This window comes from Nerophis lumbriciformis, linkage group LG20 (assembly GCF_033978685.3).
Source record: "Nerophis lumbriciformis linkage group LG20, RoL_Nlum_v2.1, whole genome shotgun sequence".
Lineage (NCBI taxonomy): Eukaryota > Metazoa > Chordata > Actinopteri > Syngnathiformes > Syngnathidae > Nerophis > Nerophis lumbriciformis.
In genome coordinates, this window is record NC_084567.2 from 18,773,864 (window position 1) to 18,790,623 (window position 16,760).

Sequence of the window (16,760 nt, forward strand, 5' to 3'; positions counted from 1 at the left end):
CCCCAGAACACTTTCCCACTTTGCATCAGTCCATCTAAGATGAGCTCGGGCCCAGCGAAGCCAGCAGCGTTTCTGGGTGTTGTTGATAAATGGCTTTCGCTTTGCATAGTAGAGTTTTAACTTGCACTTACAGATGGAGCGACCAACTGTAGTTACTGACAGTAGTTTACTGAAGTGTTCCTGAGCCCATGTGGTGATATCCTTTACACACTGATGTCGCTTTTTGATGCAGTACCGCCTAAAATCCTTGCAATGACTCTTTGAGAAATGTTGTTCTTAAACTGTTCGACAATTTGCTCACGCATTTGTTCACAAAGTGGTGACCCTCGCCCCATCCTTGTTTGTGAACGACTGAGCATTTCATGGAAGCTGCTTTTATACCCAACATGGCACCCACCTGTTCCCAATTAGTGTTTTCACCTGTGGGACGTTCCACATAAGTGTTTGATGAGCATTCTTCAACTTTCCCAGTCTTTTTGCCACTTGTGCCAAGTTTTTTTAAACATGTTGCAGGCATCAAATTCCAAATGAGCTAATATTTGCAAAAAGTTTTCGAGTTGGATCATTAAGTATCTTGTCTTTGCAGTCTATTCAATTGAATATAGGTTGAAAAGGATTAGCAAATCATTGTATTGCTTTTAATTACAAAATTCACAACGTGCCAACTTCACTGGTTTGGGGTTTTGTATATGTGATTTATTGTCATCATGGGGTATAGTGTGTAGAATCCAGAGAACAAAAATGAATTTAGCTTGTACAGCAGTATAGATTTAATATCCACCAGAAATGATCGAGCGCCGAAAAATGAGTACCAAGATTTTTGTGTCCTGTTGTACTGCCAAGCATGGTGTTGTAAATGTCACGGTTTCTGGCCGCACCCTTGCTGCCTCACTTGGGAGATGTGGTTCATCGAGACACCGAAGGGAATAAGCGGTAGAAAATGGATGGAATTCCGAACTGCACAGTGACATTCTGAAGCGGCGCATGATGTCCTCGCTTGGGAAAGTAAGCCACGTATCAGTTTTCCAGCATGATGAGGACCAAACACACCTGTGGGATGACAGGATGATGAGTGGTCAATGCTGCTCACAAGACTCCGGCGTACTGTGCGTAGCCTACTTCGCGCGGAATGCCGTTATCAGAGCTTCGATCGTCGCGCGCACTGCCCTGTTGTGGTATTCTGTGAACTTTTTGTGAACCCTACTATTACGTAAAAACAGTGCCAAAAACCAGTCTGCGCCTTTTGTTGCAGACTCTGTTTGCGCTTGCAATGTGTCTTTTTCTATGAGCGCAATGACACTTGGGGGCAGCAAATCCCCTTCTTTCTGATTGGGAACATATTGCGAGCGCAAACAGACCTCTGCGCACTCCAATCCACGTATGTTGCACCTGAGCGTGATTGGGCCTCGATTGATTTATTTGATCCTTCTGATGCCTCCTGTGACAGACGTGGCGGGTGGCTACTCTGCCTCCATGCTGGATGCTGTGAGGAGAGCCATAGACACGTCTAAAATCTTGACCGTCCAGGACCCACACTATGAGACGCTCACCTTTGAGGAGGTGTTCAGACTGGCTACACTCGGAGGCAGCCAAGGTATCACCCAAAGTAGACCCCTTGTAATCATGCTGCTGAATATCTTTGATGGGTTAAGGTATTAGGCTCTAGATCCGGGGTGTCCAAACTTTTTGAGGGGGGGGCCGCATTGGGCTAAAAAAATGTGTATATATGTGTGTGTGTCTGTGTGTGTATATTGTAATAATATAATGCATATGTAATTAATAATTGAACAGTCAGAGTATGTGAAATTTCACCTTTTACCTTGTTTACCTTTCTGACAACCTCCTTAAAATTTTGTAATCAGTCAGAAATATCAAGCAGCTGAAATTTGCCCCAAACATGGATAATTGTCGAAAGGGCTTGCATTTTGCATTTTTCCCATCATGCCTTGCAATGGATTTGAATAGGTGTAACTTTGCTTTTTTTATGGTGATAGGTTGTTTTTTTGTATAATATCCACAAAGTTCAGTGAGCAGGATGTGTTATGTGTGACCATATGTGTTGACCTTTTGTGCTGGTTGATTGTTTTTTCTGCGCCATGACTACGGAAGGTTGTTTGGATTGGGTCATAAATAAGTGAATGCGGTGCACTTATTTACCAGAAACTATGCTTCATGGTCACTGGGCTGAGTCACCCACATTAAGGTGTATTTTTACATAATATGTTAACACACTGCCTTGCCAGATTGCTTGTTGAACTCGTGCCGTCTGGCGGGCCAAATTGAAGGCGCCGGGTTGTAGTTTGGACACCCCTGATATAGATCTCCAGTATAAGGATGTGAAGTAGTCTTTTTGTCAATATGTGCTTTGTCTGCAGCGTTGTCTCTTGATGACCAAATTGGAAATTTTGAGGTGGGCAAAGACTTTGACGCACTGAGAGTGAATGTAGCAGTTCCTGGTGGGCCCATTGACTTGATGCAGTCTGAGAAGCCTGAGGTATGTTTGAAAGGGGATCTATTTGGTTGCAAAATCTAAATCTAACTGATATATCACCACTTTACTTTACAGATTTATCTGGAAAAGTTCTTGAATTTAGGTAAGTGACTATTTCTGAGTCTGATTCCAAACCGTTCTTGAGTCTGCCGCGCATCACCGTCGTAATGGTTTGGTTGGTGTCATGCAGGTGACGACCGCAACATAGTAGAAGTTTATGTGGCTGGAAGGAAAGTGGTGCCGTTGCCCGAGTAGATCCAATGCCTGGAAGATCCATGGCATTCCTGGAAATGTTGCTTGAATTGCATTTGTTCTGAAATTAGTCATATTGTATAACATTCGAGTCACAATGCTTGAAATGAGTCATATTGTAAAAAAATTTAGTCACAATGAGGCTGTCGGGTATTATCGCAATTGTGAGACATTTCTCTCAATTGCAGACTCTGTGTACTGTAACTGTAAGGACCGTTCTGGTAACAGCCGCGTTTGTTTCTTCTATCTGGTGCACTTGAAATACTGTCACTGTTTGGTTTCAGATTTCAAAGGCACATTGTTTTATTTTAAATCTCAACTCAAATCAAAACTGTTGCCATGTGTGATGGGGGTACCATCAAAATCCAAATACTTGATGGTGTGTAATTACCAGAAGCTGTGGAAATTCCATGAAGAGATTTCCAGTTAATGTTAGGAAATAAAATCTATTTTACGAAAGATCACTGAATAGACATTTCACATTTAAATTGTATGTCTTTGCGTTCTTCCTCTGTATGGGTCAATGTGTAAGAAAATGAAATAAAGAAAACACCTTGCATTTAGGTCTTGTTTGTGATAGTATAACCGTGTTGTCTATGGATGTTCTCATTCATCAGGTCATCGTATTGTCAAAGCGTCAATCCATCCTGTAGTATCTACTATACTATGATATAAAATGTTTTTTTTCAGATTGTCTTAGTCTATACATTCTTGGGGGCAAGCAAACAGCCAGTAATAAAGTATGGCCATTAAACGTGACATGCACATGTGCGATAACAAACATCCCTCAAGAGATGACTTCTAAATCTGTGCAGGGAAACAACTAGATCCCCGTGAGCGCATGTTCTATGTTTAGATCACGGCAAAATGTAGTTATGGCCCAAGCTCAAAGCTTAGGGAACCCTTAGTTTCTCAAATGCATGCTTTTACGTGGTCTTGATGCAGTCAACTGCAGTACCATGAACCTTACAAACTTAGATGACATCATATTGGTCTATAAGAACTGGTTGTCTAGGTGGAGAGATATCATTTGGGTGGATACTACACAGGTATTTGTCAGGATCTGATGTGATGCTCAGTAAATTAGTCTTTGTTCAACGATCATCACCGGCACCATCCTTGATCCTTCACACACCCATGCCACCCTTGTACTTAGGAGAAGTCATCCCAGCAGGGCTGCATCAGTTCCCGTTATAGACAGATCTAGTCTGAGACCAAACTAGATCTAACCAACTCAAGCCATAAACTGAGGAAGCCTGCTCGGATGTGAGGCCCAACGTCTTCTATGACAAACTGAACAGTACTTAATACTAGAGATGTCCGATATTATCGGACTGCCGATATTATCGGCCGATAAATGGTTTAAAATGTAATATCGGAAATTATCGGTTTCAAAAAGTAAAATTTATGACTTTTTAAAACGCCCCTGTACGAGTGGTACACAGACGTAGGGAGAAGTACAGAGGGCCAATAAACCTTAAAGGCACTGCTTTTGCGTGCCGGCCCAATCACATAATATCTACGACTTTTCACACACACTAGTTAATGCGATGCATACTTGGTCAACAGCCATACAGGTCACACTGAGGGTGGCCTTATAAACAACTTTAACACTGTTACAAATATGCGCCACACTGTGAACCCACACCAAACAAGAATGACAAACACATTTCGGGAGAACATCCGCACCGTAACACAACATAAACACAACAGAACAAATACCCAGAACCCCTTGCAGCACTAACTCTTCCGGGATGCTACAATATACACCCCCGCTACCTCCTAGTCCCCCACCTGAACACTGCCCCCCGCCCACCTCAACCTCCTCATGCTCTCTCAGGGAGAGCATGACCCAAATTCCAAGCTGCTGTTTTGAGGCATGTTAAAAAAAATAATGCACTTTGTGACTTCAATAAAAATATGGCAGTGCCATGTTGGCATTTTTTTCCATTACTTGAGTTGATTTATTTTGGAAAACCTTAATGCATCCAGCGGGGCATCACAACAAAATTAGGCATAATAATGTGTTAATTCCACGACTGTATATATCGGTATCGGTTGATATCGGAATCGGTAATTAAGAGTTGGAATATCGGAATATCGGATATCGGCAAAAAAGCCAGTATCGGACACCTCTACTTAATACCGTGTTGAAATTGTCCGTGAAAATGTGGCACGCTGTCCTACGACAGCAATGGAGGAGAACTTGTGTATTCTGTTTTCACATCTGTGCATTGACTGAAAGTGGCCCGACTCAGCAAAGTGGGGACTCTGGAGAAGGATCAGCTTGTGTTGTATAGTCATAGCCATGTATCTTCAAATCTCTCATATAAACTAACATACACACAGGTCTTCAGCGTGTTTACGCGTCCAAAGCTGGACAGCCAGTTACCATCTAAATCAGGGGTATCCCTCTTCAGTCAGGTCCGCGAGAAGTCACAAGTTTAACTAGAAAATTCCCGCGGAAATTTTGATGGGACTGCTATCTGTGCCCTGGACCGCTGGCTGGGGGTTGCCGGAAGCCGCCGTACTTATTAGATGGTGCCGAGTGTCTGAATCCGGGAGTTTTAGGTGTAACATAAGAGAGCCACAGAGCTAGCCTAAAACAGTAGCATGTTATCCGTTTTGTTTTGCCTCTTGGGACTAAAAACCTCCGTCCAGATGGGAGAAGCTGAACATTTCTTTGTAGGTAGGGAGATACATCAGTTAAAATGGAGGAAGCTATCCTCACTACCTGGTTGTTGTAGAGGGTTGCTGGAGACAACTGAGACTTACCAATTAATTTACCTGACACTTTAACAATTTGATTTAGGGATTTAATTTCCTTTAGAGACAGTTGACTGAACCATGAGACAACTCTTTGCCACTGGAGTTAAAGTCACAGTCGGACATTAAACTTTTCTCCACAAAACTCAAAAAGTGGCTTAAGGAAAATAACTGGTATTGGTATGGACAAATAGGGCCCAATTATTTTATTGTATTTTTATTTTGTACTTGTCTTAATCCGTTTGTATGTGTTTTACACTTCTCTCATATTTTTTTAAAAGCCTAACAGGGACAAGGGTTGCAAATTAGCCTGTGGCTTCAAGTCTTATGTACTTTGACATCGGTTACCTATGGGTAGCAATTATTAATTGTACTGTCCCTGTCAAATAAATACATGAATGAATGAAAGGGAGAAGGACAAAACAGATTCTATAAAAGCGCGGTATAACATGATCATGACGGTCTTGTCAACATTAAAATGAGACAGTTTTCTCAGACAGTATAAACGTTGGTGAGCCTTTTCGTTCATCAGTTATAGTCCCAAGTTATTTATACTCGTGCACATATTCGCTGACCTGGTTTTTAATTATAGTTGGCTGGTTCACATGGGCTCTCTTCCTAAAGTCGATCAGCATGTCTTTTGTTTTTGATAAGTTGAGCTGGAGGTAAGACTCATCACACTAGCGTACAAATTCATCAATAATTTGGCCGTGGCTGTTTCCATCTCCCTTTAGCAAACTAACAATTACTGAATCATCAGCATATTTGATTATTGTTCTGTTGGGTTGAACAAGAAAATTCAGCGGACATTGCGCCAGCTGTGGTCGAGACACAAGCAGGTGAATGTGACCAAACTAAATGATAATAAATAAAACAAATTAACACAGAGGAATGCAGCAATGCAGACCTCTTTGTTGCAGACCTACAACCATGGCTATGGAGTGGGTAATGCAACTGCCTGGGGCCTTGTCAGGAACTACTCTAAGACACAAAGATACTACGATTTGACATTATCTTCCTTTTCAATAAGTTCAAAATGTTTATCATGATTATTCTTCTTTGTACTCTGTAAACACTGATTTTAAATAGTTTCTTAAACTCTATCATTTTAGTACATTGTTTTTTAATCCACTCCATAATTTAATTCCACATACTGATCAGCTAAAGGTTTTAAATGTTGTACGTGCATACAAGTGTTTTAAATTACATTTTCCTCTCAGTTTATATTGCTCCTCTTTTGTTGAGAAGAATTGTTGTACATTCTTGGGTAGCAGGTTGTAGTTAGTTTTGTGCATAATTTTAGCTGTTTGCAAATGCACCAAATCTTTGAATTTCAATGTGTTTGATTTAATAAGTAAAGGGGTGGTATGTTCTCTATCCAACAAAATCAATCAATCAAAGTTGACCTTTACAGCCTTTAATCACAAATGTCTCAAAGGGCTGCACAAGACACAACAACATCCTCGGCTCAGATCCCACATCAGGGCAAGAAAAAAGAAAAAATGGAAACGAGAAACCTTGGAAGGGACCGCAGATGTAGGGATCCCCACCAGGGTGACTGGTGCAATGGATGGCGAGTGGGTACGGTTAATAATGTGAGAGTCTAGTCCCTAGTGTATTATTTTTGTAATTGATATTTTTTGTAACACGGTTGATGAATGAAGTGTACTTTTGTAATTATTTCCCCATATTTCTGCACAATAACTTGATATGGTAACACTAGCGAGCTATAGAGAATATGAAGGTATTTTGTTGTCCTATACATATTTTGCTTTATTATTGAAATATTACTTGCTACTTTATGTTGTATATTTTTATGAGCTTTTTCCAGTTCATTTTATCATCTACAAAACCCAAAACCAGTGAAGTTTGCACGTTGTGTAATTCGTAAATAAAAACAGAATGCAATGATTTGAAAATCCTTATATCCTTATATAAGGATCCTTATATTCAATTGAATAGACTTCAAGACAAGATATTTAATGTTTGAACTGAGAAACTTAATTTATTTTTTGCAAATAATCATTAACTTAGAATATAATGGCAGCAACACTGTTATGATCCGCTGCCCGGATCATATTTTTTGTTTACGTTTTCAAGATACTTGTGTTTTTGGTTAGTTTTGGACTCCTTGAGTGCCTGTTTTGTACACCTGAGTTTGTTGCCATGGCTGCTTATTATTTTCACCTGCCGCGTTTGTTCCCGACACGCACCTGTTTGTCATCACTGACATTATTATTTAAGCCTGTCCTCCCTGTCATTCGTTCTTGCTTCGTAGTTTGTTTTCATGCAACAGTTGACGACTTTTGTTCTGGATCTGTACCTGTTAGCTTCCACGCTAGGTTCGGTTACTCGCTAGCTCCCACGCTAGTCTTTCTTAGTTTTACCTTATGTGCTATGAGCACCCTTTTCTTTGTTTCTTCTGAGTTATTCCGTAAATAAATCATTTCTTTTACCTTCACCCTGTGTCCGAAGTCCGTTGCATCCTGGGAGAACGAAACCCCGCATCACCATGCGCTCCGGTCGTCACAGTACGAAGCAAGCAAGAAGTAGTTCTCTCGCGACGGGCTTGACGGAGGTAGATGAAGGTGCGTGGATGGTCCTCCGAGCGATGGAGGCAGAGACGCTCCGCTGCAATCCAGATGACGAGATGATTTGGGGACCGGGAGGTGTTCTGGTCCCGATCGACTCCATCTGGCCCGGGGAGGTCCGCTCTCAGCCCGCTCGCACGCGTCAGCGAAGGCGGAAGTCGCACAAAACGGCTTCAGCTCGCGACAGAGACGCGCCACCCCCGCAATTCTTCCCTCCGGAACACAGCCACCAACAAGCAGCCCAGGATTCCCCTCCTCAAATATTTGGTAATTATTCTGATCACTTTTCCAAAGAGTTATCCGACTGGCCTGTCAATCACTGGGACTGCAGCTATGACGTCATCCCATTGGCGCCCCGTAACGACACGCCCCCTGATGACGCGCTCTCGTCTATTTCTGATGACGTAATAGACAAAGACATTTTTTTACATTCGGTTCATTCTTTCTGTCAGCCATTTACAAATGACTTTAATTCTAAGATTAAGCATTATCAGGACATTTTTTTTAAATATAAGTCTAGTCAGTCCCAGTCACATTCTGACTTTCAAGCTCAGCCCCCAATTACTTTGGCCCCACCCCCTATGGCTCAAGCTCCGCCCACTCCTCTGTTTTCTCCCTCCTGGTCGTCCCTACAGTCCACTATTGAAGAGCAGAATAGACAATTTGGACAATCAAAAGGGGAGGAGCCTACCCACCTCCTCACCTCCTCCCTACCACCCCTACAGACTGTTCCAGACTGCACAAAACGCGTCTGGGATCCGCTTCTTGAGGAGAGGGCTAGTACTGGGTGCTTTGCTAGTGGGCGGTCACAGCTGCGTCCAGCCAAGCCCAAAACTCCATGCCGGCCTCCGCCACCAGACCTTCGGCATGCTAAGCCGCAACCCCCGGCCAGGCCACCTCCGCCAAAGTCACGCCCAGCACCTGCTCCAAGTCTGGTTCCCACACCAGCACCGACTCCAAGTCTGGTTTCCGCACCAGCACCTGTTTCCACGGCAACGACAACGACAGCCCGGACGCCTGCCACTCTGACGCCACCATCAACCCTGGTGGTCCTACAAACTCCATCCTCTCCACCTCCTGCTCCAGCGCTGCAAAGCACACGAGACCCCGTAGAGACCGACCCAGTAAAAAGGGCATTGCACCAACAGTCCAAACAACTTGGACAACAGGAGGAACAGTTTGGCGTTCTTGGGGCTTGCGTCAACGCCATGGCGGAACGCCAAGATGCCCGCCTTGATGCTTTGGAGAGACAGCTGGGAAGTATTCTCACCGCGCTGCAGGTGATGATTCCCCCTACGGCCAACCCAGCAGCCCAGCTGAGACATCCACCACTCGCAGATACTCCGTTGCCTGCTCCGCCTCTGGCTCCGCCCACGCCGACAGACGAGCCGCCTGCTCCTCCTCTGGCTCCGCCCACGCCGACAGACGAGCCGCCTGCTCCGCCTCTGGCTCCGCCCACGCCGACAGACGAGCCCCCTGCTCCGTCTCTGGCTCCGCCCACGCGACGACGACGCTTCCTGTTTCCACATCGACGACAACGCTTCCTGTTTCCACGGCGACGACGACGCTTCCTGTTTCCACGGCGACGACGACTCCTCCTGCTTCCACGGCGACGACGACTCCTCCTGCTTCCACGGCGACGTCTGCTCTCTCCTCGTCTCCGTTGGACTTTTCCAGGGCGCCGCCACCTTCCTCGCCCTCATCGTCGTCTCAGCGACCTCGGGTGGTCTGGCGGCGCAAGCGGCGCTCTCGGAGGTTAGAGTATGGACGCCAGTGGCGCAAACAGCAGCGACACCCGAGACGTAGTCGCAGAACTCTCCGGCTGCTGAACTTCTGGCGCCACTCACGCCCACCTTCTCGGCAGCCACAAATGTGGCCTTTCCGTGGTCGCCCGCCTCGCCTCCGGCAGCGGCGTTCCATTCGCCGCCGCCGCCTGACTCGTCCCCGGTGGATTCGAGGACATGTGACCTGGCGACCCTCTGCCAAATCCTCCCTCCACCCTCCCTTGACTCTTGAACTTTGTTATAGTTGGGGGGGTTTTAGTTTTTCTAGGGGACATCTGGAATCTGTCCCTTAAGGGGGGGGTACTGTTATGATCCGCTGCCCGGATCATATTTTTTATTTACGTTTTCAAGATACTTGTGTTTTTGGTTAGTTTTGGACTCCTTGAGTGCCTGTTCTGTACACCTGAGTTTGTTGCCATGGCTGCTTATTATTTTCACCTGCCGCATTTGTTCCCGACACGCACCTGTTTGTCATCACTGACATTATTATTTAAGCCTGTCCTCCCTGTCATTCGTTCTTGCTTCGTAATTTGTTTTCATGCAACAGTTGACGACTTTTGTTCTGGATCTGTACCTGTTAGCTTCCACGCTAGGTTCGGTTACTCGCTAGCTCCCACGCTAGTCTTTCTTAGTTTTACCTTATGTGCTATGAGCACCCTTTTCTTTGTTTCTTCTGAGTTATTCCGTAAATAAATCATTTCTTTTACCTTCACGCTGTGTCCGAAGTCCGTTGCATCCTGGGAGAACGAAACCCCGCATCACCATGCGCTCCGGTCGTCACAAACACATTGCAAAAAAGTTGGCACAGGGGCATTTTTACCACTATATTACATGGCCTTTCCTTTTAACAACACTCAGTAAACGTTTGGGAACTGAGGACACCAATTTTTGAAGCTTTTCAGGTGGAATTATTTCCCATTCTTCCCATTCAGGACACAACGTCCACAGTTTCCTAAAACAATTTCAAATGTGGACTCTTCAGACCAAAGAACACTTTTCCACTTTGCTTCAGTCCATCTTAGATGAGCTCGGGCCCAGCGAAGCCGGCTGCGTTTCTGGGTGTTGTTGATAAATGGCTTTCACTTTGCATAGTAGAGTTTTAACTTGCACTTACAGATGTAGTGACCAATTGTAGTTACTGACAGTGGTTTTCTGAAGTGTTCCTGAGCCCATGTGGTGATGTCCTTTACACACTGGTGTCACTTTTTGATTCAGTGCCGCCTGAGGGATCGTAGGTCCGTAATATCATCGCTTACATGCAGTGATTTCTCCAGATTCTCTGAACCTTTTGATGATATTACGGACCATAGATGGTGAAATCCCTAAATTCCTTGCAATAGCTCATTGAGAAATGTTGTTCTTAAACTGTTGGACAATTTGCTCACACATTTGTTCACAAAGTGTTGACCCTTGCCCCATCCTTGTTTGTGAATGACTGAGCATTTCATGGAAGCTGCTTGTATACCCAATCATGGCACCTACCTGTTCCCAATGAGCCTGGTCACCTGTGGGATGTTCCAAATAATATAATACATTTTCTTTTACTGTGAAACATAAATTGGTGGAAACAACCTTTTTACCTGTTATTGACTATGGAGATGTGTTGTACATGAATGCTACTGCTGGTTGTCTCCACAAGCTGGATAGTGTGTACCACGGGGCACTGAGATTCATCACCAACTGCGCTCCCCTTACTCACCATTGTGTGTTATACTCAATGGTTAACTGGACATCTTTATGTGCTCGACGCCTCAATCATTGGTATGTTTTCATCTACAAAACCATTCTGGGTATCACTCCATCTTATCTGTCTTGTCTTTTAACAAAGAAACAAGGAAGTCACAATCTTCGTTCAATGAATGTTCTGCAATTTGTCGTCCCCAAAGTAAGAACTGAACTGGGCAAGAAAGCATTTAGGTTTTCAGCACCGAAAGCATGGAATAACCTACAATCGAATATTAAACTTCAAACGCTAGTTACGTTGAATGAGTTTAAAACTTCTGTGAAAGGACTGCAGTCTACCTTGTCTGTATGCACATGTGTCATGTGAGCAAGTTTTAATGTTGTAAATGTGATGTTTTATGTATTTGTTTACTGTTTTTAATGTAACCTTCCTGCTGCCCTCTTGGCCAGGTCTCCCTTGGAAAATAGATCTTTGATCTCAATGGGATTTTACCTGGTTAAATAAAGGTTAATAATAATAATAAATAAGTGTTTGATGAGAATTCCTCAACTTTTTCAGTCTTGTTTGCCACTTGTGCCAGCCTTTTTTAAACATGTTGCAGGCATCAAATTCCAAATGAGCTAATTTTGCAAAAAATAACAACGTTTTTAAGTTTGAACGTTAAGTATCTTGTCTTTGCAGTCTATTCAATTGAATATAGTTTGAAAGGGATTTGTAAATCATTGTATTCTGTTTTTATTTTTACACAACGTGCCAATTTCACTGGTTTTGGGTTTTGTATTATTACACCCAAAATTAGCAGGTTTTTTTACCCTTTCCATATCTACTCCATCTATTTGTGTTTGACTTTCCCTTCGACTGTTACCAAATAACATTATTTTAGTTTTACTGAGATTCAGTCTGTTTTTGTCCAACCATCTTTTTAATTTCTTAATTTCTTTTATTTGTTTTAGCTTCCGTGTGTTCTCTCCTGAACAAAACACAGTTGTATCGTCCATAATAATACTAACTTTAAGTAGTTTGTAACTTTACAAATGTAGTTTATGTAAAGAGTGAACAATTTTGGTCCCAGTGTAGACCCTTGTGGTGCACCCCAGGAAATATTTAGCGCCGTTGACGTATTTTCACCTCACTTCACCTATTACTTCCTGTTGGTGAAGTAGCTTCTTACACAGTTCAATACCAATCCACTGATTCCACACCGTTTTATTTTTTAAATTAAAATATTGTGATTAATTGTCTCAAATACTTAAGTTGGATCAAAAACCTTGCCGCACCATCTATTGTGTTGGTAATCCCCGCCCCTATTTTGATTAAAGCCATCGATGATTAAATATTACCGTATTGGTTCTCTGCCAGTGTTCTATGTTTGTTTATGAATTTGTCCAATCTGATATTAAACAATTTTTCAATAATTTCTTAAAATTGTGAAAGTAAAAAAACAGGTCTATAATTTGTACACTGGTGTTTGTCTCCAGTTGTATAAATCTGTACAACTTTAGCTATTTTCATTTTGGAATGCACTGGATTTTGCCTCAAAATACGACAACATCATCATGGACGAAAGGAATATCATAAACCATGCAAAGAACTCAATACTCACGTACTAAAAGCAACCTTGGCAAAAGACCACTGGACCATTCGACGTAACAATGGGAAGTTATGACGGGGCTGAAACATGCAAACTAGTAGGAAGCTTCCTCCTCTCGCAACTCACAAAATTAGGTGTAAACATTGGACTATACAGAGACGACGGACTTGCCGTTTCCAATGCCAGAGCGAGAGCTTTGGAAAACATCAAAAAATAAATATGCCGCATCTTCAAAAACAACGGACTGAGGATCACAATTGAGGCAAACAAACACACTGTAAACTTCCTGGATGTAACAATCAACCTGAACAATAACACTTACCGGCCATTTACAAAGCCCGACACCGCATTACAATATGTACACCGCGACAGCAACCACCCGCCTGTCACAACCAGGAACATCCCAGCCGGCATCAACAGGAGACTGTCAGCCCTGTCATCAGACAGGGAATCATTCAACCAAGCAACACCTCCATACCAGAAAGCACTCAACGAAAGTGGATACCAATTCACCCTCCAATACGACCCGTCAGCAACTAAAACAAGAAAAAACAGGTAACGGGACAACATACTCTGGTACAACCCCCCATTCAGCAAAAATGTCAGCATGAACATTGGACACAAATTCCTCGCACTCATTGACAAGCACTTCCCCTAAATACATGTACTCAGGAGATATTCAACATGGACATCTTGAAACTTAGCTACAGCTGCATGATGAATATCAAACAAACCATTGACTCACACAACAAAAAGATACTGAGCACTCACAGACAAGCAACCGCGAACGACTCTAACTCCACAGATAGCTGCAATTGCAGACAAAGGATTATCTGCCCACTCAGCGGGAATTGCTTAAGAACATCTGTTGTTTACCAAGTCAGCGTCACCCGCAAGGACAACTAAAACAGAGACTTACATTGGACTCACAGAAAACACCTTTAAAACCTGTTATAACAATCACACAGCATCATTTTGTAGGCCCCAACTCAACAACTTCACAGAGCTGAGTAAATACATATGGACTCTTAAAGACAATAAAATTGATCACATCCTTACATGGCGAATTGTCGCATCTAGCTCACCATACAACAGTGCAGCTAAAAGATGTAACCTGTGCCTGAAAGAAAATGTTTTTATTATATACCACCCCAGCATGTCCACTTTAAACAAGCGCAACGAACTGGTCTCATCATGCCGACACAGAAGCAAGGCGCTATTGTGCAACAATGGCCACACCCCCATGTAATGTACCCTATATATACATAAAACAGCCACAAACACTTCAATAAATATAGGGATACCTGCAAAGGTACTGAAACAACAACTGGGTTTATTCTAGATAACTGCTTTGTTCAAAACTCAGAAAGGCATAGATTTGTGACTAAACTGGTAAAAGCCTCACGCAATCCCCTGCAAGAGAGACCCTACTCCCCCAGAGCACCACCAACCCGCTGCCACCAAGGCGCAACCCCCCCCCAAGACCGCCATGCCACCCCACCACAGACTCCCTCCACCCCAAAACCGCCCGAATAGGCCAAAGACCCACTGAAGTCCAAGGACAAGCCACAGGGACAGTCGTGGCACCGGCAGGTTCCACCAAGGCAATCCAGGAAAGTCATCAACAATTATATCATCTGAGAAATGGACTTTGTAACAGTTTAGGTCTCACTTGGTAGGATATGTACAGCGAGCGGTGACCATAGTGAGCTCAGAAAGCATAAGAACAAGTATATACATTTGATTATTTACATTTGATTATTTACACTCCGGGGAGGTGGGATCTGACCAATCTAAGTCTAGGAACATGAACTGATGAAGCCTACTTGGATGAGAGGCGAAACGTCTTCTAAGACAAACCAAACAGTCAAGTTGCGATCGATTGAATGCCCTGAGTTTGTCTTGACGTTAGCAGCCGTGTTCATTTGTGTTGCCAGCCGTTAATGGAGTGCAGTTAGCTTCTTAAGCCAGTAAATGTAAATCATGTCATGGTGCTGTCCAGCTCTTCATGTTGGACACGCCTGCTCGGATAATTGCCGCTGTTTTGACTACTGGTTCTTGTTCTGGGACGTCGCTGTGCTCGGCTTGTAAGTCTGCCAGCCATTGGGCGTTGGTGTTGTGTGATGACTCCTTCTCCCAGATGCTCTTCCAGTTTTGCTCAGTCTCAGCCTTGGGTGGGCCTGTTCCGGTCTTGCTACGTTGCCACTGAGATTAGTTGGTTGTTGTAGAACACCATGTTTATTGTCCTGGCCTCTACTTCTCTAGAGTACCTTTTCATGCGGCTGGAGGAGGTCGAGCGCGAGGATGAGGACATAACAATATTTACATACCTCTACGTGTTTTATACAGGCGGTCCTTCCCATAAATTATTAATACTGTACAAAAAGAAAGGTGCAGGTAGGTTATGTAGAACAGCTCGATAATCGTTTTGTGCCTCAATTGAGATTTTTTTATTATCTAAAACATATTTAACACTTTTGATCGTGGTCTTCCCTGCCTGCAAAGAATTTCCTGTGTGCTTAAACACAAACAATGCTATAATGTACTGTACTAGGGTGCCTTATTGGAGCTCCACAACAACAACACTGACTCTGCCACTGTTAAAAATGATGCTTTAATTTACAGTACCAGTCAAATGTATGGACATTACATTTGAATTCCACTTACAACGCCGTCGTAGTAACGGAACACATACGTAGACCGCCTGAACTTACTTTTCATGTTTTTGTACCTCCTTTATAAAATAATAATTATATTTTCCTCAGTAGCTTCTAAAATTGTGATAATTTTTTGTGAAATTAGTGTACGATTGAGCACTTTTTTGTGTTTTTGTGGTGAAGACACAAATATGTTTGTGGAATACTGACACATGTGAAACTTTAATAAAATCATTCATTCATTCAGTTAATGTATGCTTTCTTTTCCGAACATATCCTCCCTGATTATAAGAAATCATTACAATAGTATAATTTTCCAATCACTAAATACATCCATCCATCCATCCATTTTCTACCGCTTGTCCCGTTCGGTGTCGCGGGGGGTGTTGGAGCCTATCTCAGCTGCATTCGGGCGGAAGGCGGGGTACACCCTGGACAAGTCGCCACCTCATCACAGGGCCAACACAGATAGACAGACAACATTCACACTCACATTCACACACTAAGGACAATTTAGTGTTGCTATTCAACCTATCACCAAGAGCATGTTTTTGGCGGTGGGAGGAAGCCGGAGTACCCGGAGGGAACCCACGCAGTCACGGGGAGAACATGCAAACTCCACTCAGAAAGATCCCAAACCCGGGATTGAACCCAGGACTACTCTGGACCTTCGTATTGTGAGGCACATGTACTAACCCCCGTTCCACCGTGATGCCTTCACTAAATACAATACATACATCTATATTTATATATGGCAGCACGGTGGGGTTAGTGCATGTGCCTCGCAATACGAAGGTCCTGGGTTTGATCCCCAGGCTCAGGGTATTTCTGTGTGGAGTTTGCATGTTCTCCCCATGACTGCGTGGGTTCCCTCCGGATACTCCGGCTTCCTCCCACCTCCAAAGACATGCACCTGGGGATAGGTTGATTGGCAACACTGAATT

The 16,760-nt window shown here is 43.4% G+C and overlaps 1 protein-coding gene across 1 annotated transcript in view; it reads left to right on the forward strand.

The window, feature by feature from the left end:
• gda (guanine deaminase) overlaps positions 1–3,202 on the forward strand; it is a 38,083-nt gene extending 34,881 nt beyond the window's left edge. The window contains exons 11-14 of the mRNA XM_061980565.2: positions 1,448–1,594; positions 2,376–2,494; positions 2,567–2,594; positions 2,682–3,202. Of these exons, the coding sequence (XP_061836549.1) occupies positions 1,448–1,594; positions 2,376–2,494; positions 2,567–2,594; positions 2,682–2,746 (359 nt within the window). The 3' untranslated portion in view covers positions 2,747–3,202. The remainder of the gene's footprint in view (positions 1–1,447; positions 1,595–2,375; positions 2,495–2,566; positions 2,595–2,681) is intronic.
• Positions 3,203–16,760: the final 13,558 nt, after the last annotated feature.